General features: G+C 39.7%; 1 protein-coding gene across 10 annotated transcripts in view; it reads right to left on the reverse strand.

The window, feature by feature from the left end:
* Positions 1-27,463, reverse strand: part of VRK2 (VRK serine/threonine kinase 2) — a 202,787-nt gene that overhangs the window by 42,325 nt on the left and 132,999 nt on the right. For 9 of the 10 annotated variants that reach the window (XM_059659761.1, XM_059659757.1, XM_059659763.1 and 6 more), the window contains 4 exons: positions 20,252-20,384; positions 7,712-7,832; positions 5,292-5,350; positions 987-1,153 (listed from right to left, as the gene is read on the reverse strand). In XM_059659761.1, the coding sequence (XP_059515744.1) occupies positions 987-1,153; positions 5,292-5,350; positions 7,712-7,832; positions 20,252-20,384 (480 nt within the window). The remainder of the gene's footprint in view (positions 1-986; positions 1,154-5,291; positions 5,351-7,711; positions 7,833-20,251; positions 20,385-27,463) is intronic. The other variant, XM_059659759.1, reaches the window with a different exon arrangement.

Consider the following 27,463-nt stretch of genomic DNA (forward strand, 5'->3'; position numbering starts at 1 on the left):
TGAAGGTTGTAAAGCTCTGGTGTCAAGGTTTTGCTTCCAAAGAGCTAATTTATGACTAGAAGGATATTTTATGTCTTCAGTTGCAGCAGCTACAAAATTCAGCAAATCAGAACCATCTGTGCTCAGATACTTGACTCACCGTTCATCCAGCAGCCTATCAGTCACGTTAGTTTGCATCCTGCATTCTTGGCTCATGAACACTTGCGATGATCCAAAGTTCATAAGAAATATTAAAAATGAATGGCATCCTGACCCTACCTAATTATACACACATGAGGGGAGAAAAGCCCTCCTATTTTTTTATTTTTTGCATGTGGATGGGTGGCAAGGGAGAAATGGCCATTTAGTAACCTGTCCAGTCATGTTGCTGACATCAGTCTCAAGTTTCCCCACCCGCTTAAAAAATATTTTGTCCTAATTATTTTGTATTGTTTCAAATTTAATTATTTTTCAAGTTCTAATTCTTTTTTTTAAGTTGGCACAAGGGAGTCAGAAAACGGCAGAGTAAAGGAAGGGACATAACTTTTTTAAATTGACTTTTAAAAAAAGAATTGCTTCTATACATTGAAATATCAGCACATACAAATAATCTGCTTAAATCTAAGAATATTATTATTGCCACCAAATTATGGCCAACTTGGTCTGCAAAAACAGAGGGAAATAACTAAAGAAAATCTGAAGAAAAGCGGCAAATAAAGGTTCTCATGAATGAAGTCAGAGTAGACTTAACCTAGTCGCATCTCCATGCCGATAGTGACCGCTTTGCTTCTTTAATAGTACACAACAGACCACAGATCCTACCATGTTTCTGTAAGAAACAATATGTCGAACTTTCAACAAAATTGCTTGGAGCTGAGTTAGTGGAAATAGGAATTAAATATAATAAGAAACTGGGTTGTCAAACTCACCTGAAACTTGAAGCAATCTCACTTGGAAGCAAGCTTCACGGGAGGTAATCATAAGGTCCCAGGGACCATGGTACTTACTTTTCGATAGTCCGCAGTACGCACATTTGCACTCTCTCCTTTCGTGGAAAAGTCCAATGGTCCTAAAGGGGTTCCACCTGGGTTCAGAATTTTCTTGAGCATTTGATAGTCTGGCTTTTCATCATATGCTAAATTATGAGCACATGCCAAATATTGGGCTATTTCATCTGTGAAGTATTAAATTTTTTACATGTCATTCATAATCGGCAAAGGAATGTCAAGTCACCAGTGTCCTCAAAATCTTTCTTTCTTACACACATACAAACACACACACATCCTAAAGAAACTTAGAATGAACAATTCAATGAAAAGCACTTTTTAAATGATATCCAAAAATGACTGAAATATAGTGACCTATAGATTGACAAGATGAGAGAAACTGATTTTTTAGATATATTTTTGTATATACAGGATGTCCCCCCCTAAAATGTATACACTCTTTAACAGCTTATTGCTCAATTTTGAAAATAAAATGTACTTTAATAAATACTGCCTTTATCATTATTCAAAGTGTGTGTATACATTTTGGGGGGGAACACCCTATATTTACTAAATCACTAATCAAAGAAAGAAAACTTTTTATATTATAGTGATTTTGATTTATGGGGTGCAAGTACTAAGAACTACCTGAGTAATATGATAGATGCTTTTATTTTATGTTGAGGTTTCAAAAAATCACTTCAAAACAATTGGTACTTACTATAAACCTCCTTACTTCAAAGGGAAAAAAATAATTCCAAGTATTAATTAAGGCTTTGATTTTGAGATTATAACAGTTCATTGAATTGTACGTGTTCAGCCGTGACTGACTGTAGAATTCGCCAAACCTCCATACCTGGTGAGCCCAGCACCTCCCCGTCGCAGCCTTCCTGATTTAGTGCAGAAGGATGAGAAGTTGCTACCTTTTTTTTTTCCTCTATTGTAATCTCCTGCCTGGGACTATAAAGTAACTTCCTCACCCCCTCCCCCCAGCACCCCCCCCCAAAAAAAAAAATTATGAACTACAAACTTTTAAAAACAAGAATTAGTAACCAACAGTTATAAACATAGCAGAGCCTTAAAACAAATGTGGTTTTTGCAGCATTTTTGTTTCATGAAGGTTCAATCTACAATCTATACACAAGGATAAGACCATACACTGTTTAAAAGCGGGCATGTTTTCATTTGTTTACAGTGACGTTTAGAGGTTTAGACAAGTTCACAAACTAGTCTTTACAGCCTTTCCCCTTCAAAAACTTATTACTAACCCAGACACAAGTCCTTCTTACTTTACCACCAGGCTGTTTACATCCCATAGGAAGAAATCTGGGAAGCGTGGTGGGTTGGCAGGAGTGACTTCCTAGCCTTCTGTTCCCCTCCCCCCAGGCCTAGCTCCCTTCAACCTGGGAAAGACAGAGAAACGGGTTTCACTGCCCACAGGGAACAATTCCAAAAGACACCGTCATCATCTGTTTTTGTTCTACGAAAGTCAGAGAGTGACCATTACACACCATACTGTCCACATCTATTCTCCAAGGACATCAGGCTCATGTGACTAAGATGAGAACTCTGGGCTCCAGGGTTTTTCGTTTGTTTGTTCGTTTGGACACTGTGGCAATTATGCAACCTACTTTTCCCCTCTCTAATGTATATAAAATCTGTTATCTAGTATTCCATCGGCCAGATTTCTATTCACCAGCAAGTGCTGGGGTTCCATCATATTTATAACTCAGGCTTGCAGGAGCCCTCTGGGGGCGTCCAATTCCTGGAGGGATGATCAAGGAGGAAAAAGATTAAATTACATTCACTGCTCTTTTAATATAAATATTCTGTGGTTCTTTGGGCCTTTCAAGATTGGTAGGCCACGTATGGTATATCTTACAATTCTATTAACCAAAATATCCCAAATGGAGAGAGCAGAGCTGAACACTTTTCACAAATGGCTGTTAGAAGACAATGGAAGACTCCTGGCATTCCACGGCTGAGAGCAGCTGTTCCGCAAAGCCTTCACAGGCCTGAGGTTTGAAAAAAACTAGGTACCAGAGAGGTCAGAGAGGGAGAAAAAGCAAAGACCCACCTCTGTTACAAATGTATTATAATCCTGGAGCTCAGACTTTTGTGATGTAGTACTGGTTTAACTGTTAGCTTTTCAAGATCTGGATTTATTATATTAAGTACACTTTCTAATTTACTAGCATATTTCCAGAGCTATAAAACAAAATACTTTGAGTAGTATGAAATTATGATATCCTTGAATCATCTGCTTTTTAAGCTAGCGAAATATTAAGTATCATTACTGACTATCATTTCAAGAGATAGAAACTTTGGAAACTACTATCATTACACTGAGTTAGGCATGCATGCTGCAAACTTCTTGGCTGTTTTATTCCATAAAATGTCTTAGTAATGGACCTTTTGTAAATCAGTTTAATTGCCCTGCTTACAATACCCATTCTCCTAAGCATAATCAACTAACTTAAGAGACCTTCGGTGAATATTAATGGTTCAACATGTTGTTCTTTAGAAACAGAAATCTGCATTTGATAAAATAATACTATAGACTCAAATGGTTTGTGCTGAAAAAGAGGAACCTGGCACTGCTGCCGTGAGTTCTTGTATCACTCACCTCTTCTTTTAACCTAACCTTAGTGACGGAAGTGTCACAGAAGATTATCTGATACAACCCAGGGCATCTGGGCTTTCTTTTCTGACCTGAAACTGCACACTGACCTTTTGTGCAGGAGGGACAGGAAAGGCAAAGGAGATATATGAGATGTACAATTAAATTTTTTTTTCTGAAATTGCCCCAGCTCTCTTTTTTTACTAAGTGAAACACAAACTGTATGACCTGGTAAAAATGTCAATAAGAATATTAGTCGAGCCCAGCTGGTGTGGCTCAGTGGTTGAGTGTCCACCTAAGAACCAGGAGGTCACTGTTCAATTCCCAGTCAGGGCACATGCCTGGGTTGTAAACTCGATCCCCAGCAGGGGGTGTGCAGAAGGCAGCCAATCAATGATTGTCTTTCATCATTGATGTTTCTTCTCTCTCTCTCTCTCTCTCTCTCTCTCTCTCTCTCTCTCTCTCCCTCCCTCCCTCCCTCCCTCCCTCCCTCTCTCTCTCCTTCCTCTCTGAAATCAATAAAAAATATATTTTTAAAAAAGAGTATTATTAGCCAAAAAGGAATATTGGCGTTTGGACCAAGTTACTCATTGCAATTACAAAAACAAAACACTTTCATCTTTCAACCCATCCCCTAAATGATTACTCCCCTGTTGTGCCCATCCCTTCAGTAGCAAAGGGAGAGCAGAAAGCAGGATGGCAGACTGGCAGACTTGGGAAACAGCGTTGGGAGAGCAGGTCTGGATTGTTCCTCTTTTGTTTCCTATGAAAATGAAAACTCTGGTCTCTTGTCAAAGAAGGGCTAGGTATATGAGTTTAAGATGATTTAGCTCTAAAACCCTCAGATGGAAATTGACCCTGTTTGACCTTAGCTAGAGGGTCAGTGTGCATACTCACTTTCATAAGTCAGGTAAAAGCTAACTTTGAGATCGCCCCATATAAACAGAGAACAAGATTCACTCTGCTTATCTATCTTTGCGAAAAAGCAAGCCTGACAGCAAATGGGGGCTCTGTTCTATAAGACAATGTAAGCCACTTGCTTCAATTGGTGCTCAGTGTGCCTCACATGCATTGCAAGCAGCAGGCACTTTTGTAACTCTGAATCAACTTATTGTTTTTAGGACTACTAATGTCAAATTAAAGAACTCCGAAAATGGTCTATACTAACTTGGAAGGTGAAATGATTTGATGAAATATACCTCCAAATCCCAGCACCACATGCCTTTGCCAATCCAAAATTTTGTTGCTGGCTGTTCAGACAGAGTGTATCCCAGGGTCTAAACAGCATTCAAGGGTTTAATGACTTTTTTTTAAATTACTGATTGAAAGTTGTCTTTTCATAGATCAACTTTATTTTCTTTCAACAATAGATAGAGGTACAAAAATAGAAAGTCAACTCTAGAAATACTATATGACGCTGAGTATTAAACCTGGGCATGATTCCCATACTCTATGTATATTTTAAAAAAAAACTCAGTCGGCAGAGCCTTGAAAGCGGCCTAAACACTTCCGTGCAGCGTTCCTGTGTTCTAATGTCAGGAGGAATCTAAACAGCCTCTGCTCTAGCAACCTATCTGTAACCCCGAAGAGTTTCCTCCCAACCCTGTGGAATGGAAGTGGTGGATTAAAAAGTTGTAAAACAAGAGTGACAAATGTGGTGACCTGTCAAGCATATGGGAGAAGGCAGAAGTTATCATTTGACTTACAGCAACTGCTTCCAGAAGGGGCCCAGTTAAGCACTGACTCAGGGAGCTCATCCAACAGACTGAAACAAAAGAGTAACACACAATGAATCTGCTTGCGATCCTGTGATTCACTGTTTTGATTAGTACACAAAACCCAAATTCTGTGTTGTTGAGTCACTAATTCTTAACTTTCAGAACCTTTTTTCACCACCAGTAATAAGTAAGAGGGAAAGTGGAGGTGGGGAAGATCCCCCAATTCTCATTGACCAATTTTATATCAATCACCTAGAAACTAAATAATGTAGAATTTAATTCAAAGTTTACACATGTAAAAATGTAGAAGTAGCAGTATCTGTCATTCTTTTCTTCAAAACAAGAAAAAATACATAGAAAAAATATATGTGGATTTTAAGGATATTTTTCCTCAAGTACTTACTATTGGGGAGGGGCAAGTTATTTAATTACTTATGTATATTGTTCTCTATTGGGCAGTGTTTCACGCTATCCTATGATTAAACAGATTAACAAAAAATATCCAAAAATAAATAAACAAAAAAACCCCATTATTCTAACCATTTCCAATGTTTTAGACTGAACAAGTACAACTCTAAGTTGCTTCAGCCACAAATATATAAACATTCAATGAAAATTACTGATATGGATGTGTGATTCATAAACTCAGGCACAGGCAGAATTGCAACAATAAATGCACTGATCTAATACCACCCAATTTCAGGAAAATAAAAGGCTTAGGGAGATATGGTAGTATGGTTGAATATGCAAGTATGCCCTTATGGAAAATTCAGTGTTATGCCTCCTCAGCAAGTTGAATAAATTATGATTATGTATTATACACTATAAGATGTTTGAAAATGTATACAGTTTACCTTATACACTCTGTAATCTATTAGCTTTAGATTTTGATCTATAGGTTTTACAAATAATCAAATCAAAATGAAGATATTAATATATGTAAGGATCCCTAAAATGTAAATAAAGTTTATATTTATTAGCATATTTTATTATTTTATATAATCCCCTATTATTATATTTGAATATACATAGGTAGGTATATTCATTAAAGATATCCACAATAACTGCAACTATATATGCATATTGATAAAAGACTAAAATCATCAGTAAGTCTTAATAAGAGGAAAACATATATACTAGTGTGTGTGTATGTATGTGTGTGTGTGTGTATATATATATATATATATATATATATATATATCATTAGAATTAAATTGCTAATCTTTAAAATAAAGTACAGTATTCAAACTCAGTAAACTGAGGTGGAAAATTGCCAGGACTGTTTATTTATACCCATTACTAAGTTTTGACTTGACCTATATACTGAAAAATGTCAATTACATGGGGGTCAATATGGACACATTGCTCATTGTAGTAACAACTGATTAGATAGCTCTAATATTGACTTATGTAAATGTGTTCATCTTGGGTGAGGGACTAGAGTGATCAAGATTCCAAGTGGAGAAACATTTCATATAATAGACAGTATGCCCGTATTTACAATAATCTGTATTATTCTGCATCTGCAGGCCAACCTTTGTCTCTCTTAAGAACCAATGCCACACTGAATTTGAAAGTTGATTTCTGTGAATCAGCTAACTCTTTTGTAAACTTCTGTTGTAACATGTCCTACTTAGAACATCGCTGCCTTTCCCGATAGTAATATTCTATCTGTGGATAATGACTGTTGGGCATATCTTAGTATATAATAAAAATATAAAAAAGGCTATTCCGCGCTACATGCAATTGACTTTTTCTTAGGCTTGATAAGTGAGAAAACAGTAAAATAGCAACACACTCTGTTCTCAGTCTGACCTAATTTTCATGCTAACAGATTCTAGCTGAGAAAAACTGAATGTGAAATATTAAAAATGTTTACATGGCTGCAGGATTACCTTTTAGATAAAACACCTCATGTAAAAATTCTGTTTCTTCTTTCAGAAACAAAACATACTCCCTCCAAGACACAAGATTAAGAAAGAGGTATGTTGCTCTCACTTGAAAAATACAGGCCATATTTGTCCCAATGTGACTGTTGCTCTGCGCAGTTAGTACGAGTCACACCGAGCTCGGGCTGCCTGCACACACGTGCACAATGCTCATTTGAAAACCCTCTTCCTTGAAAACACCACCACCTAGAATCTAAGCTTTGGAAAACACCATGTAAAGGAACAACCATGTCGCTTTACATTCTGTATTACAACTCGTGTACATGTGATTTCATAGGCATCACCCAATGGATTTGATGTCTGTCAGCTGTTTGGTTTTTTAAATAATATTTTTCAAACTTAAGAAATGTGCTTTGGTTATCATGTTTGGCGAATGGCAATCTCCTCTGGGATACTAACTCCCCTTCATGGGTGCCTGCAGACCTGTTGCTGCACATGATGGGAGACGGAAATCTTTACTTTGTTTTCGCAGCCTGGACAGCCACCGGGTCCTGCAGGCTCCGCTCCCAGGGCAGCTTCCCACAGAACCACCGCAGCAGGCAGTAGCCGAGGATCTCAAGGTCACTCCGTCTGGACAGGGCTGGAGGAGTCAGCGTTGAGAGAGAAAGATGAGGGATAAGCAAGTTTTGAGAAATGGAGAAATCGCTGATTTAACGACTACTGATGAAATATGAAAAAGCCAAATGGGCAACGTGTTTTGTTTGTTCAGCTGGAGTAAAATTTAAAACGCCGAGGCGCTTGGCTCCAGTCCACAGACAGGCAGTGACTTGTTGCTGTTGAAAGTAAGGGTCAGTTTCCTCACCTCCTCCAACTTCATCCTTCCTTAGTCTAGCCTGTCACATGAACTTGATCTCCATGGCCTCTGACATGATCCAGACAACCCATAACCTGGCACCAACACTTTCTCAAAGAGCCAAGCAGTAAAACAAAGAAATAAATGTCTGCAGCTAAATTGCTAACATATGTTCCAGGAAGTCCATGGGGTCTGCATTGGTCATGCAGAGACCCTTTGAGTGCAGACTAAACACTGATGGCCTTTTCTGTTCCACTCAGGCAAGCAGCATTTGAAGTCGGAAGAATATGACAAAACTGCCATCTAGTGTGCAGTATGAAAAAACAGGTCTGTCTGAAGATTTTTCAATTAATGAAAGTGAAGGATAAAATATGCCTTCTGTTTTGGGTACATGGTTCTAAAAATTTTACAAATATTAGTTTTAGATTTAAGCAGAGCTAAACTAAGATTCTGGGTCAAATATCCTGAATAGAAAATATAAAGATGAGGCGATGGTATGCATGGGAGTGTGGGCGGAGGTGGTGGGAAGTCTATTTTGAAGCCTAACAGAGGCTTTCAGCATTTTTATATAAAATTCAGTAAGAGAACATTTTTAGGCCACTGCAAATATCATTTATGTCAAACTACTAAATACTGTAGACTAATTCCATCATAACTTTATATTTTAAAAAGGGCCTGGTTTAAAGAGATGGACAATGAAACCTAAGAATCATGTCAAATATAAAAAATATTACTGAAGTAAGGATGAAAACATTAATGAAACCCCACAAAATAAACTCATTATTTTAAACCATTTTAACCTGTTAAAGAACGACAAGTTGGTATTTACATTTCTACCATTACATGAATGCTCATCTGTGCAGGGATATACACTCTCCTGAGTGTAATCTGCGGCTGTTAAATTTTCTGTAAACAGGTATTCTATTTTACCTTTCATGAAATAAACTCCAAAAAAAATCGCTCGGTCAACTTAGTTTTTAGTTTAAAAAGTTATAATACTAAGAACAATGCTGCTAATACATCACAGCTACTTTTGGTTACTATACATAAGTTTTTATAAAAGCAGAAGACAAGATTAGCTCTTACACACTATCTTAACTGCTATTAGAGCATGGGATTAGTAAAGGCCCTTCAGTCTAGCAGAATGCTACAGTCCCCTGGCTGCCATTTACTTTCTGCACAAGCTTCAACAATGTCCTAATGCGAGTCCTGGCTCTCGTATTAAAATAAAAACACGATCTCTACCACACAGTTTTGTAGTGATTTCTTCGGCAATAAATCTCCCATTAATAATGGAAGGGTTCCATTTTTACAGATGTGTTCACAAGTCCCTTTTCCATTATGGCAAGTCTTCATTACTACCACTTAAAAAATTCACATCTTCTAATTTTTGAGAAAAATTGTATTCTGGCACCTGTTTGGAGGACATAGGCTACACGCAAGAGGGCCTCTGAAGAAAAACAATCAAGAATTAAAATGGAATGAATTTTCCAGTCACTTTCTCCCACCCTCTGACTGAGGGATTAATTGACCTGAAGCAGCCGTAATGATAAGTCATTTAGATTTCTGAGGCCAATCTTTCATAAACTGGTCTCATTTGAAATAGCCTTTTGACAGTTAACTTTACTTCACAATTACAGTTTGGCCTTACCTAAATAAAATACATTATCACATTTTCAATGTTCTACTTATTTTTATTGTGATATTATACATAAATAACAATGGTTAAGTAGGTGTTTTACCAGTGTTTCCATTCAGTTCTATAGAAATAAATGTAATGTTTAACAACATGCTATAGTTTCTCTTTGCCACCATTAAAGAGTGAGATGAAATATTAAAAATGTTTCTAAGTACATACCCTTCCTGAAATTCCCTCCCAGAGAAGTAAATTGGGAAAATTGATGTATTTCAGTGAAATTAAATGCTAAGTTTCTACCAACAATTATGTCTTCTTTCCATCTACTGTACACAGAAAAGTAATTTTAATATCTGTTAATTAAAAATAAATACTTTAAATGATAATATGTGTGTAACTAACACAATGAACTGATATGTCTTTAATTGATTTTAAAATATATCAGACTATAAATGTCATGCCAAATAATAATTACTGAATCTAGGAAATGAATATTTTATAGTTACTACATATATTCTTTTATTTCCTTTTTATTTCAAAAGAAATAAAATGCTGAAAATAAAAAGAAAAACAAGAATTAATTATAGTTGAAGAGGACTATTAAGTCTAAGTATAAAAATATTTAATTTGAAAGTTAAAATATATTATGGATTCTTTTGTTTCTATATAATTTGTATTTCTGTATAATTTACTGTAACATACAGAGTTCTTCAGTTAGATTTGTTAATTAATATAATTATTAACAGTATATTTTCAGACTTTCTAAAAACACCAAACTATTACTTAAAAACAAAATTTAGTTATTCATATCTTTCTTCTACACTCTCTTGTTAGTTTCCATATATAATTTAGCATCTAACTTTTATTTAGCTTATTAATATGAAGCAATGTACATGACTCTTTTTGTGAAAAGCCTGTGGTGTTCTCAATGGCTCAACATTTCTAAATTATAAAGTATTGCCTAGAGCAGAGGTTTTCAACCTGCGGGTCGCAACCCCTTCGGGGGTCACAGGGGTCGCCTAAGACCATCGGAAAACACATATATAATTACGCATTGTTTTTGTGATTAATCACTATGCTTTAATTATGTTCAATCTGTAACAATGAAAATACATCCTGCATATCAGATATTTACATTACAATTCATAACAGTAGCAAAATTACAGTTATGAAGTAGCAACAAAAATAATTTTATGGTTGGGGGTCACCACAACATGAGGAACTGTATTAAAGGGTCGCGGCATGAGGAAGGTTGAGAACCACTGGCCTAGAGGAACAATGATTGAAAAATAAGGTACAGGGAGGGACTTGAATTCTATTTCATTAGAAAGCTGATGACAGGAACAGGTGACACTGAAATGCGTCCTTAAAATAAAAACAACTGATGTAATTTATGAAGCTGCTACTGTGCCAGACACTCTGACTGCTTTGGTATTATCTCCTTTATTCATCCTAACAATATAAGGTAAGTATTATTAGCCCTGTTGGCAAGTAAGAAAACAGAGACTCAGGGAGGTTAAATAACTTGCTCAGTATCACAGAGCAAAATTTGACACAGCTCTGTACTGAAATCCTTCTATCAGAATCCAAAGTCCACACTCAACCTAATAATTACTTTGCTTCCAACATTAGTTTTAGCATCATTCAAACAACATTATGTATACTACTCTATAGTTTGGGACTGACCTGAAGTAGGCATTTTAATGTAACACACCAAATGATACACCGACACAAATACAGTTCTTTTGGCAAGAAATAAACAAGCAGCAAATCCTGAGTTCTAAGCTGCAGCACAAAAATTTTTCATGCAACTACCCTTTCAGGACACTATTGCTTTCAAACTAGTTCATTCTAAAGAAGAAGTGTGTCTAGTTAAAACATTAATTCATACAGTGTTAAAATGGTCCTTCCAAGATGGTACATGAACAGAGGAGTTACCTTACAGTGATGGTGAACCTTTTGAGCTCGGCGTGTCAGCATTTTGAAAAACCCTAACTTAATTCTGGTGCCACGTCACATATAGAAATTTTTTGATATTTGCAACCATAGTAAAATAAAGACTTATATTTTTGATATTTATTTTATATATTTAAATGCCATTTAATAAAGAAAAATCAACCAAAAAAATGAGTTCGTGTGTCACCTCTGACACGCGTGTCATAGGTTCGCCATCACTGCAGTAGGGGCTGGTCCTTATTCTAAAAACAAACTGGAGTGAAATCACCTGGGCCCAATTCATCAAATGGAATGAAAGAGGAATTGAGAGAACAAGAAAAGTGCAAGTGTTAATCCCAAAATGAATCTGATTATTTGCCTAGAGGGTTTTCTGTTTAGTTTTATTTCTTACATAGAGTACCATTATGAAGTGTGAAGAAAAACAAGTTTAGTAGGAAATCATAAAGTGAACTTGAAAACTTTTGCCTCAAGCAAACAGGGGTTTAAATGCCCAAAATACTCATGTATATGCTCAGAAATGACAATAAGAATGCAGAATGCATCTGAATAAGATGCTCATCTGGGCAAGGGGAGGGTGACTATCTGCAAAACAAATCTAAATTTTATTTTTATGTTTCTAAGTAGTAAACAGAGGTTACTGTTATTCAGGATTTTGTAAATTCAGATATACATATAACAAGCTGGAAACTGTTATGATGGCCACAAATGTTTGTAATTTCAAAAAGAATGACATTAGGAAGAAAGAATGCAATGTGTGACAATGCAAAGAAAATATTAAACACTTACTTTTGTCTGTACCTTTTAAATTCTAAGGCTTAGTTTTTTATGAAACACTACAGTGGTGGGCTTAGGAAACGTTACTCAACAGGGCAAAGGTGTAGATATCTTGCATTTGGTCGATGTGTATTCTTACCCAACCAAAGAGTTCAAGACCTATGTCATGACTTCAAAAGTCATGTCTAAATGTCAGAATTGGGTTATGCATGCAGAAGAAATAGTTTCCTCATTATTGCTTATTGATAGATACATCAACCAAAGACTATTTACAGCAGATACATTTACCTAAAACTAGAAATCAACAGTATTTTTTCTGATTACTAAAAGCTCCAACAGAGCATATCAACAGCTTGATGGCTTCCCTTGACATCCTATAATTGAAAAATGGGTTCCTTTTCTGAATTATTGTTTAAGAAGATAAATATCATGTCACCTCCCGAAGTTTGGTAACATTAAAATACATTCTCAGCTTATTTCACATATATTTTGTAAGTTGGAGTGCTAAATTATAGTGAAGTGAAACCATGCAAGAAATAACACAAGACTTGGATTTCATACACGGTAGCAATTGGCAAAAATAAAAAAAGTATGTAATATATCTTTCCTTGATACTGAATATATTACATAAACAAACAGCCATTTAAAATGCAATTTAGATATCATATTTTACAGTCATCCATGATGTCAAATTAAAACAGGCATTATACACTCAATGCACAGGTCTGAAGTATTTAAAAAAGCTCAATATGTTAAATGCAGTATATCTCAAGAGAAATTAGGTATTGACTGCATGCCTCAGTGAGTAGAAAAATCTACAAAAATCCATACCACACATTGATCCAAATATTGCTTTTTTAACATTAGTAAGAATGTAACAAATTTTAAAATAGTATATTTGACACAGATATAATTCTCTTTAATTATCAGGCAACGAGCCCAAAATATGTCAATGTTTATACATGTTAGTTTTTATGAAGAAAAAAACGTTGATAATAGAAGAGATAAGCCCAACATACATTACTCTAATTTTACACTAAATGAAGCACTTTAGCCACTCAGAAAATACCTTTAGGTCATTCAAGAAAATTGAGTTTGAAAGAGTAACTGCAATTTTTTTAAAAACATACAGATATATAGATGCATGATAGTTGGAGAAATAGTTATTTATCCATCTGTCAATCTATCCACCCTACTGTATATATCTCTTTGGTTTGTAATAATACAAGTTACCCTGCTTTTAAATAAAATTGAACTAGAAAGCTTAGGTCAAACTGCCAATCGGTACCTTATACAAACTTCTTAACTATAAAAACCCAATTAATCCACAGAAAAATTAGTTATCTGTGGTTTATGAATAACCACTACAAAAAGTACAGAGACCAGCGAGTCTGATCAGGTTAACAGTCTCTGTTAAATGGCTAATTCACAAATTAGTTTCACCATAAAGCCGGAATATTCCCTGGGCCTGACCAGACAGATACCTCTGACACATGACAAATGCTTTGACACCTAGAGGTTCCATTTCCCAGTGACAGCTTGTTTTGTTCTTTACGTTTTCCTTTGCATTATCTAAGTATTTATTTGATCTCATAGTTGGACTGTTATAGAAAAGATTTTTCTGAGATTAAACTACATAGTGGCTGTACCAAAAGTAAACACGTACATATTTATGAATTTGACCTTCTGCATTTATGGCTATGTTTATTCTGGTTCCTAGATACAACGAAATGATTATTTCATTTCTAATAAAATCCTAAAGTGAACCGTTTTATTTTGGAAAACTAAATGCAAAATAATTAGAAATGAATTAAAACATTTGAGGATATAAAACCCTTTACTTTGTATAGCAGACTAAAACTGCATATTAAAACTTGAGCAAATATCCTATATAATAAAGAGGTAATATACAAATTAACCCTCATGCCCTCACAAGATGTCTGCCTACGACCAGGCCTGCAGGAGGGTTAGTGAGGGACAACCAAACAACTAAATAGCAGGCTGCGTGGGGTGACCAGGCCAGCACGGGGGTTAGGGAGGGACGACCAAATGAATGAACAGCAGGCTGCGTGGGGCAACCAGGCTGGCGGTGGTGCCATGAGAGGCAACCAGGCCAGCAGGGGGGGCAGTTGGGGGGTGACCAGGCCAGCAGGGGGGGGCAGTTAGGGGCAACCAGGCTGGCAGGCAGGTGAGTGATTAGGAGCCAGAGGTCCAGGATTGTGAGGAGGATGTCCAACTGCCGGCTTAGGCCCGATCCGAGGGGTCCCGGATTGGCGAGGGTGCAGGCTAGACAGAGGGGACCCCCCACCATGCACAAATTTCATGCACCAGGCTTCTAGTGTGTGTGTGTGTGTGTGTATATGTGTGTGTGTGTGTGTATGTGTGTGTATACACACACACACTAGAGGTCCGGTGCAAAAAATTTGTGCACTCGGGGAGGTCCCTCAGCCTAGCCTGTGCCCTCTTGCAGTCTAGGACCCCTCAGGGGATGTCCACCTGATGGCTTAGGCCCGCTCCCAGAAGGATTGGGCCTAAGCTGGCAATCAGAAATCCCTCTGGCAGCCCAGGAGCCAAAAGGGGATGTCCACTTGCCAGCAGGGAGCAGGCCTAAGCTGCAGTAAGACATCCTTAGCGCTGCTGAGGAGGTGGGAGAGGCTCCCACCACCACCACTGTACTGGCAGATATCAGCCTGGCTTATGGCTGAGCAGAGCTCCCCCTGTGGGAGTGCACTGACCACCAGGGGGCAGCTCCTGCATTGAGCGTCTGCCCCCTGGTGGTCAGTGTGTGTCATAGTGACCAGTCATTCCCAGTCGTTCTGCTGTTAGGGTCAATTTGCATATTACTCTTTTATTATATAGGATAGAGGCCTGGTGCATGGGTGGAGGCCGGCTGCTTTGTCCTGCAGGATGTCCCAGATCAGGGAGGGGGTCCCGCTGGGGTGCCTGGCCAGCCGGAGGGGCTGATGGCTGTTTACAGGCTGGCCACAGCCCCTCAGGGTGGGGGTCCCCCTGGTGTGCCTGGCCAGCCTTGGTGAGGGGCTGATGGCTGTTTGCAGGCTGGCCACAGCCCCTTCAGGGTGGGAGGTCCCTACTGGGATGCCTAGCCAGCCTGGATGAGGGGCTGAGGGCCATTTTCAGGCTGGCCACACCCCCTTTATGGTGGGGGGTTCCTGCTGGGGTGCTTGGCCAGTCTGGGTGAGGGGCTGATGGCTGTTTTCAGGCTGGCCAAGCCCCCCAGCGGGCACCCTCACCCCATGAGGGTATGGCCATCCTGGGTGAGGGGCTAATGACTGTTTGCAGGCTGGCCACGGCCCCCAGCCACCCAAGCTCCCATTGGAGGCTGGCTGGAAGCAGGTATCTGGGATTTATCTGTCTTTTATAATTGAAACTTTGTTGCCTTGACAGGAGGCCACAGCCTGCCAGAGCTGGTGGGAAGCTTGGCTTCCTCCATCGCTGGGGCAACCAAGCCTCCTGCTTGCTCCAGCTCTGTGGCTCCCGGCCGCCATCTTGGTTGGGTTAATTTGCATATAATCGCTGATTGGCTGGTGGGCGTGCCTTGGGGCATAGCAGAGGTACTGTCAATTTGCATGTTTCTCTTTTATTAGATTAGATACATACATCTAATCTATATTACATTGAATATATACATCTAATCTATATTACATCTAATATATACATCTAATCTATATTAGATATATACATCTAATAAAAGACAAACATGCAAGTTGACTGTACCTCCGCTACGCCTTAAGCCATGCCCAACAGTCAATCAGAACGACTATATGCAAATTAACCCAACCAAGATGGCGGCCGGCAGCCATGGAGCTGAAGAGAGCAGGAGGCTTGGTTGCTCCAATGATGGAGGAAGCCAAGCTTCCCAGTCAGCTCTGAGCTCCACTGAAGGCAACAAAGTTTCAATTATACAAGGTAAATAAATCCCAGAATTAAAAAAAGAAAAAGAAAAAATGGAGAGGCTGGGAGTTTCCATCGCTGGGGGGGCTTGGCCAGCCTGTAAACGGCCCTCAGCCCCTCACCCAGACTGGCCAGGCACCCCAGTGGGGACCCCCAGCCTGGAGGGGGTGTGACAAGCCTGAAAATAGCCATCAGCCCCTAACCCAGGCTGGCCAGACACCCCAGTGGGGACCCCCACCCTGAAAGGGGTGTGACCAGCTGCAAACAGCCATCAGCCCCTCACCAAGGCTGGCCAGACACCCCAGTGGTGGCCCCCACCCTGAAGGGGGTGTGACCAGCCTGCAAACACCCATCAGCCCCTCTCCCATGCTGGCCAGGCACACCAGTGGGACCCCCACCCTGATTCAGGACACCCTTCAGCGCAAACCAGCCAGCTCCCACCCATGCACCAGGCCTCTATCCTATATAATAAAAGGGTAATATGCAAATTGACCCTAACAGCAGAAAGACTGGGAATGACTGGTCACTATGACACACACTGACCACCAGGGGGCAGACGCTCAATGCAGGAGCTGCCCCCTGGTGGTCAGTGCGCTCCCACAGGGGGAGCTCTGCTCAGCCACAAGCCATGCTGACGGCTGCCAGTACAGCGGTGGTGGTAGGAGCCTCTCCCGCCTCCTCAGCAGTCCTAAGGATGTCCGACTGCAGCTTAGGCCTGCTCCCTGCTGGCAAGTGGACATCCCCTGATGGTTCCTGGGCTGCCAGAGTGATGTCTGACTGCCAGCTTAGGCCCAATTCCCCAGGGAGCGGGCCTAAACCAGCAGGTGGTCATTGCCCAAGGGGTCCCAGACTGCAAGAGGGCACAGACTAGGCTGAGGGACCCCCCCGAGAGCACAAATTTTTGTGCACCGGGCCTATAGTATATATATAAATAAACATATATATGTGTGTATGTTAGCTATGTATGTATGTGTGTACACATGTGTATGTATATAATAGGTATGCATGTATATCTGTATATTTAGATATAGATATGCCTAGAAGTTTAGTATAAATTCTATTTTAAATGCATTAAGAGAATATTTTTATAGGAATCCTATGAAACCTATAAAAGTAAATATTCACTCTAGTATATGACTTTCCAGAAAATACCAAAAATATGTAATATAGACTCTTCCCTGAATAGTCTTGCCAGGGAGATAGTATCTTTCTACCATCATTTTCAGTTCAATATTCTCCCCCAAAGTCCTACCATGGTGAAATCTACCCAACTAATCACATGTATTATTATTTAGGGAGGAAAAAGCTTAAGCGAACTACAAAATAAAAATTTGTTCAAATATTTTATGAGGATAGCACAATAAAAGCAATGCCCTAAACCCGTGGTCGACAAACCGCAGCTCGTGAGCCACGTGCAGCTCTTTGGCCCCTTGAGTGTGGCTCTTCCTAAGCCTTAGGAGTACCCTAATTAAGTTAATAACAATGTACCTACCTATATAGTTTAAGTTTAAAAAATTTGGCTCTCAAAAGAAATTTCAATCGTTGTACTGTTGATATTTGGCTCTGTTGACTAATGAGTTTGCCGACCACTGCCCTAAACTATGGAATAACTGTAGAGGACTTTTAGAATTACCACAGTCCAAACACTGTCCAGATCAGGGGTCCTCAAACTTTTTAAACAGGGGGCCAGTTCACTGTCCCTCAGACCGCTGGAGGGCCGGACTATAGTTTAAAAAAAAAACTATGAACAAATTCTTATGCACACAGCGGCGGCAAAAACACCCGGCAGGCCGGATAAATGTTTTCGGCAGGCCGCATGTGGCCTGCGGGCTGTAGTTTGAGGACCCCAGATTAACATGTAACAACTCTTCTCCCCATTCAACAATCACACTGGTTTCTTAGCTGTTTTAAAAGCCAAACCACAATGTATCAAGATCAGAACTACCAGTTGAAATAAGTGGTCCAACCATAAGTTAATATCATCCCATATAATAAAAGGGTAATATGAAAACTGACCTTAATGGCGGAATGACTGGTCGCTATGATGCACACTAACCACCAGGGAGCAGACGCTCAATACAGGAGCTACCCCCTGGTGGTCGGTGTGCTCCCACATGGGGAGCTCCGCTGAGCCAGAAGCCAGCGACAGTGGCAGGAGCCTCTCCTGTCTCCGCAGCAGCACTAAAGATGATCTACTGAGGGCTTAGGCCCCCTGAGGGCTCCTGGACTGCAAGAGGGTACAGGCTGGGCTAAGGGACCTCCCCCTCCACCACCCCCAGTGCACGAATGTCGTGCACTAGACCTCTAGTCATTAACATAATCAGAGCAATGCTTAAGAATCTGTATGATGAAATTCGTTATACCACCTTCAAAAAAGTACTCCTCCCAGGTTCCTGTAAATACTTTCAAACTAATGAATCTGGCAAAAGTGAAGAAGAAAATTCACTGAGAGTAAAGAACTTTAAATGGAACAAGAACCCACTATCAATGAACATTTGATTCTTATATTTCTTAATTTAATTAAAACCATGCCCCATTTATATTTTTGAATGTTCACTGATTCATTCACAATGTAAATGGTGAAAAAATACAGATTTCTTAATTTCTGAGTGATCATTACTTTTCTAACCAAACTATCCTTGAAAAGTAATGTAGTGATTTATTTTACTCTAATCCAAAGTATAAAAGCTAATTTCCATTTCAGAAATTTAACCTATGATCCTTCCTGAAAGAAAGACAGTAACCATCCAACACACTTGTCTCACTTTTGCACTAGCCTACCTTAAACTGGGGTGGGTTTTAATTGCTTTGGAAAATGATCAAGACCCCTCTACATTACATGGTCAATGGTCCTTTTAATAGAAAAGGCAATAATATACAGTTGTTTGCACCAACTAAAACTCGTTAGAAAGTCTCAGTTTAGGGTAACAGTTCACCAGTCATTAACAAGTGCAAATGTCTAATTGCCTTTTAGTGAAAATGTGGATCTTTCCAAGCTGTTTATAATTATTTGTATGGCTTGGCAAACTTGAAAATACTTTTATAAACAAAGTTTAAGGAATATAATTTTGAAAGCCAAAGTTTTTCAATAATCACCCCTTTTTTTTACTAGCATAACATTAGAATTGGCTTTTTGTCTTGCTGACAGAGCAACTAAGAAAGTACAGTTGCATTGACCATATTGATTGTGAACAAAGCAACCATCAGGGGACTCTGCACCATATATTTTCAATATTGACCTCCTACTTCCTTTTCCATGGCTTTCTGGGTCGGCTATTGGATTTGGACTGCAGTGTAATAAACAGCTAAGGTTTAATTAATGGTAAATGAATACAAGACATAGGTTATGACTTTAACTAATTAGGGAATTGTTGAATTAAGTCTGCCCTGGAATGCAAGGCAGTACAATCAATATCCAATAAAAGGACTATGTATGTAATTTACCTGCAAATGTGTTTCCAATACCATCAAAGTGAGTTTAAATAAGTAAGATATATGAAAGGCGACTAGGAGAGATTTCCACAAATTAACACTTTATAGTTTCAGAAGAGATTTTCTTGTTGTTGAGAGATGGTATCTTCCAAAGCTCTGATAAGGGCACAATGAAAAACAGGAACAATTCTTCACCAAATCTGTATTCTTCACTACAGCACGAAAGTTCAGTGCTGACCTCCAAGTTTAATCTACACAAACTAGTCATTTCCTGCCCAAAATAAGCATCAAGCTTTGCTTCCTTGACACCCTTGTGCTTTTTTTCTCACTTGTCATAGTCTGTATCTCCTCCCCCACCCCATAAGACAAATAGTCACTGGCAGACAATATCTCACCAGCGCTCTCAGTCCTCAAAGTGACTATGCAAAGGTCATTTCATAGAGTCTTATTACTCTGTAATTATTCTTGTGAAATAAAAATAAAAAAAGAAACTTACCTACACCCTTGTGGGCATCCAAGCTGGTAAACTCCATTGTCCCATTATGGCCTTTTCTAGGATTTTCCTGATACTGTTTGTGGTTCCCGTTGGGACAATATCTGTAGGCAAGTCCGTAATCTGCAAGATAAACCTGGAAGACAAATGAACCATGCTTTCAGCCTCTGAAATGTAACCTTTATCATTAAGTCTTAAGAAACTGTTAGGTTAAGAAGTCTTATACCTACATTTGTATTAAACCAAATGGTGCCTTAGGATAAAACAGATACAACTGAGGACCGTACCAACTAACTTTCCAGTGTCAAACCTAACTTCATCATAGGCACATCTGTTTCTGAGTTGACTTAGAGTTTTAGTCTTTTTAATTTGCTCCCAAATTCCCTCCTCTCCAGGTGGGCATCTAGACATCAAAACCATAACCTACCTTTTTATCTGTGTTCATGCAGCTTATGGGGCTCTGCCTTTTCTTGTAACCTTCTCTGTAACATAAAACTGTTTCAAGCAGGGAGGGGGAGATCAGGGCACACAATCTAAATATACAAACTTAATGTTACAGGAGTTTCCATGAACAGGAAGTATAAAAATAGTGAATAGATCGTAAGAGGTAATGACTCAAAAAACACACCAGCATGTTGGATTTAAGAATGGAACGTCAATGCAGTATTCTGCCATTCATAGTCCGATCCATATCATCACTGTAATCTTTGCAAGTCAGTCAGAATTTGTAAGTCAGTCAGAATTGCAAGTAGGGTTCCCAAACAGAATATAAATTGATAAATGTCAGAAGTCAATTCAAATGAATTTTTCTCAGATTATTTTGGAGTGAGAAAGAAATAGGAGACATAGTTTTACAGATACAGCATATACTGAACAGAAACTGTTATGACTAGATATTTACTCTGACATGAAGTCAAAATATAGTCATTCCCAACTATCTGTTACCATGCTCCCCCTCCACCCAAAGAAAGCAGTTTCAACTTTTAAAATGTGTTGTTTCACATACTTCTTTAAAATTTGTGGATTGAGGCAACATTTCATGATGGAGCTATAAGACAATAGAGTATTATAAAACCAGTACTTCAGCCCACCCTGAGTGACTCAGTGGTTGAGTGTCAACCCATGAACCAGGGGGTCATAGTTTCGATTCCTGGTCAGGGCACATGCCCGGGTTGTAGACTCAATCCCCAGTGTGGGGTGGGCAGGAGGCAGCTGATCAATGATTCTCTCTCATCATTGATGTTTCTCTCCCTCTCCCTCTCCCTTCCTCTCTGAAATCAATAAAAGTAGATCTAAAAGAATGAAAATAAATAAAACTTGCATTTTAAAATATATTAAAAGTATTTATCTTTAGTTTCTGTAAGTCTTGGTTTTAGGACAGCTTAAGTAGGAGTTATTTTGAACTTCAAAATATAAACAGCACCGAGCTTTCTTCATTTGTTAGAGAACATAGCTTGCTAGTATCTGAAAACATGGTGTTTCAGTTTTGTCTCTCGCCCATAGATGCTGTTTCTCTACATGGTCTCAGAAGTAACTGATCCCCCTGCTCTACGTAACTAGACTTCAGGATCAGATATGCAACTGGCTGCTTGCTTTCACTATTTATGATGCATTTTTTATCTTTATGTATTTCAAGAACTAAATTGATAGACTTCACTTTACAAAGTAGATATCCCAGAAATGTACATATTGATAATTTAGCAAAACAGAAATATATACAACACTAGTTTTCTTAAAAATAAAGAAGAGCCATCAAGAAGCTTTTCGTGTAGTCATTAGCCAAAACAGTAAGACCTACATTAAACTTCATGGAGTACTTAATTTACACCAGCACAGAGTTTTACATCCATTGGTCCATGCCATCCTCCACAGAAATCCTGCATGTAGGTGACGTCCTCTCCAGCTCACTCATGCAAACTGACGCTTGGTGAGATTATGTGGCTTGTGCAGTAAAATGGAGCCAGAGTCTGACTCCAGAGTTTTCACTCTTGGTCACTGTTGGAGGGAAATTGCACTGCACTGCACATGCTAAAAGGACAACACAGACCTTATTCAAGGCCATTGCAATAGGGGAGATAGATTAAACTCAACTCTACTGAAACAAAGGTGGGAAAGTTTTTAAGTGCTGGAGCAGGCTAGAGAAAAGTACTGGAGGATATTAGGGGAGGTTGGTCAAAGTAGCTAGGTTACCTATGTTTGTTAATTTGTGCTTAGGCCCTTCCCTCCTTCAGAGATTGAAGGGATAGCAGCACAATGTTTCTTAAAGATTGCATTTTAAAGGAATGACTCCAAGGTCCTTGAGAAAGGACTTTTCGTTGCTGGGAGGGTGTCGGTGGGGAGTGGGGCGTGTGTGTGTGTGTGTGTGTGTGTGTGTGTGTGTGTGTGTGTTTTATTACTAGTTAAATCTCCTAACTAGTCGTTCTGTTCAGCTTTTTTTCTTTCTTCATGATTCAATCTTGGTAGGTTGTATATTTCTAGGAATTTCTTCTAGGTTATCTAATTTGTTGATATATAATTGTTCTTAGTAGTTTCTTATGATTCTTATCTGTGTTATCAGTTGTAATGTCTCTTCTCTCATTCCTGATTTCATTTATTTGGGCCTTCTTCTTTTCTTAGTTTAGTTAAAGGTTTGTCTATTTTGTTTTTTGGGTTTTTTTTTTCACTGAAACAGTTCAGTTTCATTGACATTTTCTATTATCTTATTAGTCTCCATTTCACTTACTTTCACTCTGAAATTATTTTCTTCCCTTTAATAACATTGTGCTTGATTTGTCCTTTCCCTATGTCCTTTATGTGTAAAGTTAGATTGTTTTATTTGAGATCTTTCTCTTTTTTTAATGTAGGAGTTTATTGCTATAAACCTCCCTCTTAGAACTGCTTTGGCTGCATCCCATAAATTTTGGAATGCTGTGTTTCCATTTGTCTGAGGGCATTTCTTTTATTTCTCTTTGATTTCTTCTTTGACATACTGGTTGTTCAGGGGCATGTTGTTTAAACTCTACATATTTGTGAATATTACAGTTTTCATCTTGTAACTGATTTCAAGTTTCATATCACCGTGGTTAGAAAAGATGCTTGATACGATGTCAATCCTCTTAAATTTACCAAGACTTGTGCACTAACAAGATCTATTCTAAAGATTGCTCCATGTGCACCTGAGAAGAATGTGTATTCTGTTGTTAGATGGAATGTATTGTATGTCTATCAGGTCCATCAGATTTAACATGCAGTTTAAGTCCAATGTTTTCCCATTTATTTTCTGTCTGAATAATCTATCCATTGTCAAAAGTGGGGTATTAAAGCCCCTGATCGTTAATGTATTCCTGTCTATTTTCCCCTTCAGATCTGTTTATATATATATGCTTTATATATTAGGTGCTCCAATACTGGGTGCATAATTGGTGGTCTTAATAGAGTTGTAGGTAGAAGTCAAACAATCACAGAAGGCTATTGAACAAAATAACCAAACAACTATCTATCTTCACCCTACTACATATATCTATTTTTTTAGTTTGTATTTTTATCTACAAGTATAGCCTATGATTATAAATATTTATATTTTTGTAGGTTCAATGAGATTTAAATTCTCTAAATTTCTCATGTAAGTTTTACTACTAGAATCTATCGATGTTTTAAAATTATAGGTTGTAAAGCAATAATAAAGAAATTTAGGATGACTGCATTTGGTGGGTAGAGATTTGATGTAGAAGAAGCCAATAGCCTGTACAAAGTGTTGAAAAATTATTTTGTCTCAAATTAGGTCAAAGTGAGAGTTTCTATAAAGATAACTTAATAGAAATACACAGGATAGAATTGTGTTAGAACTATTCAAAATAAGAAAGAAAAAAAAGGCTGGGACATGTCAAACAAGATAAGGAAGGAAAGAAAGGAACTAACATTTGTTGAGGTTCTAATTATGAGATAATCACTGAGCAAAATACCTTTCAAAAATCATTTCATTAAACCCAATCAATCACCCAGCCAGGTAGCATTGGTATCATTCTACATATGAGAAAGCTGAACATCTGAGGAGTTAACTTACCCCAGTGACTGAGCCAGTAAAGAATAGAAGCAGGATTCAAATCCATACCAATATGTCTTGAAAGTCCAAATTTCTTTTTTTTAATACAACACACAATTTAGGTTTCTGCCCATTGCTGAAATTTTGTTGAAATAAAATATAAGTTTAAGCAGAACTTAATCTACAGTAGGGTTTGCCGTGTAGGCCCTGTTTTTATATGCCCTTGAGCTATGAATAATTTTTGCATGTTTATAGTATTGTAAAAAAAGAAAAAGAAAAAGATGATGTAACTAAAATATTTACTATCTGGCTCTTTACAGAGTAAGTTTGCCAACCTTTAATCTAAAGAAAAACTTGGTTTCAGTTAACTTTTTTTTATATTATCCTTTTTTATTTCCTGTGAAATAAAAAATAACTAGTTAATATTTTTTACTTTAAATATAAACACATACAATGTGCTTTAAGTCTTAGAAGCTAGTAGTAGGAAACTCAAGATCACCTACGAGGTAGATTATTTGCATTATAATAAGACTAGGCACAAGAAAATTTAAAATCTAGCTCCCTAATGCATTTTAAATGATTTTCTTTCTATGCAACTTTTCTGAATTTAGTAACGGTTTCCTTTCTCTATGAGTCAAAGGACAGCCCTTCGTGCTTCCCTTTTCAATACACTGTACTGCCCCTCACATTTCTACATGGTACTCATTTTTTTCTCACCTTTCTTAGATATGCTTTTTTTTTTTTTTTAAAACTAGTGGCCTGGTGCACAAAATCTGTGCACATTAAAAGGGAATTAATTAGAGGAAATATTTTAAAATTGCTAATTCCCCTTTCTCTATAATAGAAGTGTCAGAGATGAAAGAAAATTAGTAAAATGTAAATGAAAATCTCCCTCCTGTCAGAGTCTGGGGCATGCTGCAGAACTCAGAGTTATGTCCCTGCCCACCAGTGCATGCTTTGAAATCGCACGAGACCCAGACCCAGCCAGCCCCATCCCATTGGGCGAGACCCAGACCCGGCTGGCCCCACCCCCATCAAGCCCTGCCGGGTGGGGGGAGTGGCCTGAGGGCCCCCGGCCCTGTGCCAGGGCAGAGGGCATGGCCGGAGGTCCCCTGGCCCGGTGCCTGGGTGGGGGGCGCAGCCTGAGGTCCCCCGTCAAGCCCCGCTAGATGGGGGGCATGGCCTGAGGTCCCCCGCCCTGGCTAGACGCTACGCAGCCTCAGGTCCCTGCTGATTGGCCATTACGCGTCATGGCATGATGACCATTTGCATATTAGCCTTTTATTATTATGACTAGAGGCCCGGTGCACAAAAATTTGTGCACTCGGGGGGGAAGAGGGGGTCGCTCAGCCCGGCCTGTGCCATCTCGCAGTCTGGGTCCCCTCGGGAGATAACGCCCTGCTAGCTTAGGCCTGCTCCCGGGTGGCAGAGGGCAGGCCCAATCCCTAGGTGCAGCCCCTGGTCGGGCTCAGAGCAGGGCCAATTGGGGAGTTGGGGCACCGCCTCCTGTCACACACAGAGCAGGGCAGATCAGGGGGTTGGGGCGCCGCCCTCTATCACCCACAGAGCAGGGCCGATCAGGGGGTTGGGGCACCGCCCTCTATCACCCACAGAGCAGGGCCGATCAGGGGGTTGGGGCGCCGCCACTCTCACACTCAGGGCAGGGCCGATGGGGAGGTTATGGCTCTACCCCATCACACACAAAGCAGGGCCTGTGGGGGGGGGGGGTTGTGGCGCCACACCCTGTCACACACAGAGCAGGGCCGATCAGGGGGTTGGGGAGCTCCCCCCTATCAGGCACAGAGCAGGGCTGATCAGGGGTTGGGGCGCCTTGCCCTGTCACGAACAGAGCAGGGCGGATAGGGAGGTTGTGGCCCCGCCCCCTGTCACACACAGAGCCGCTGATCCCGGTGCTGGGCTTTTACTATATAGGATAGAGGCCTGGTGCATGGGTGGGGGCCAGCTGGTTTGCCCTGAAGGGTGTCCTGGATCAGGGTGGGGGTCCCCACTGGGGTGCCTGGCCAGCCTGGGTGAGGGGATGATGGCTGTTTGCAGCTGGTCACACACCCTTCAGGGTGGGGGTCCCCACTGGGGTGCCTGGCCAGTCTGGGTGAGGGGCTGAGGGCTGTTTTCAGGCTGGTGGGTGACTGAAGCTCCCAACCGCTCCTTTTTATCTTTTTTTTTTTTTTTTTTATTCTGGGCCAGCTTTAGCTCTGGCTCCAGCTCTGAGGCCTCTGCCGCTGAAAGCAGGTATCTGGTTTGTTTGGGTTGTATAATCAAAACAATGTATAACTCCAACTCTGAGATCCCGGCTCGCTGAAAGCAGGTTTCTGGGGTTTTGTTTAGCTTCTATATTTGTTACAATGTTTCAAACTGCAAGCTCAGAGGCTTGCAAGGCAGGCGGGGAACGTTGGAGTCCTCCGTCACTGAAGCAAGCAAGCCTCATGTTAGCTTCCAGTTGCCTGGCTGCAGGCCGCCATCTTGGCTGGCAGTTAATTTGCATATCTCCCTGATTAGCCAATGGGAAGGGTAGCGGTCGTACGCCAATTACCATGTTTCTCTTTTATTAGATAGGATAACTTTATAAGGTAGGTAGAGCTATTGTGTATCATTTTCCACATTTAACAGGTGAAAAATAATGTGATATACCCAAATAATGCAAGTTACCAACACTCACCAAGTCTTGCTTCTACAAAGGGTTTTGTTTTAATGAATTTCTTAGCACCACCCCCCCCCCCAAAAAAAAAAACACCCCACCTAATCTGAGCTAATGCTTTCATGGACTTTTGATTTAATTATCTTATTACCTAAGGTAGTGTGGTAGCCATTGAGGTGTAATCCCATCAAGAAAGAATTGGCCTATCACCTGTGAGGAGCACAATAAGCTGAAAACCTCTGGCGGTGGGATCATTAGGAACCACCAGAGCATGTGAGCCAAGGCTACACTCTTCCTGGGCAGCTCCTGCCACACAATGATCATGGGGGGTGGGGGAGAAGGGATGCTGTGTGGTCTATTCTACCTAATCAGAGATTCTTCTTGTGGGCATTGATTGTTTTGCTGCTCCCTAAGGGTTAGCTGAGCTTTGTCAGAACTGCATCATAGTCTGAGCTCTCCCTGCTCAATCCTCCTTTTCCCCTTTCCTTTCCTGGGTGTCATATCAACACCCCACTTGTCCAATCCTGCTTCTTGTCCT

Source organism: Myotis daubentonii, chromosome 12, assembly GCF_963259705.1.
Source record: "Myotis daubentonii chromosome 12, mMyoDau2.1, whole genome shotgun sequence".
Lineage (NCBI taxonomy): Eukaryota > Metazoa > Chordata > Mammalia > Chiroptera > Vespertilionidae > Myotis > Myotis daubentonii.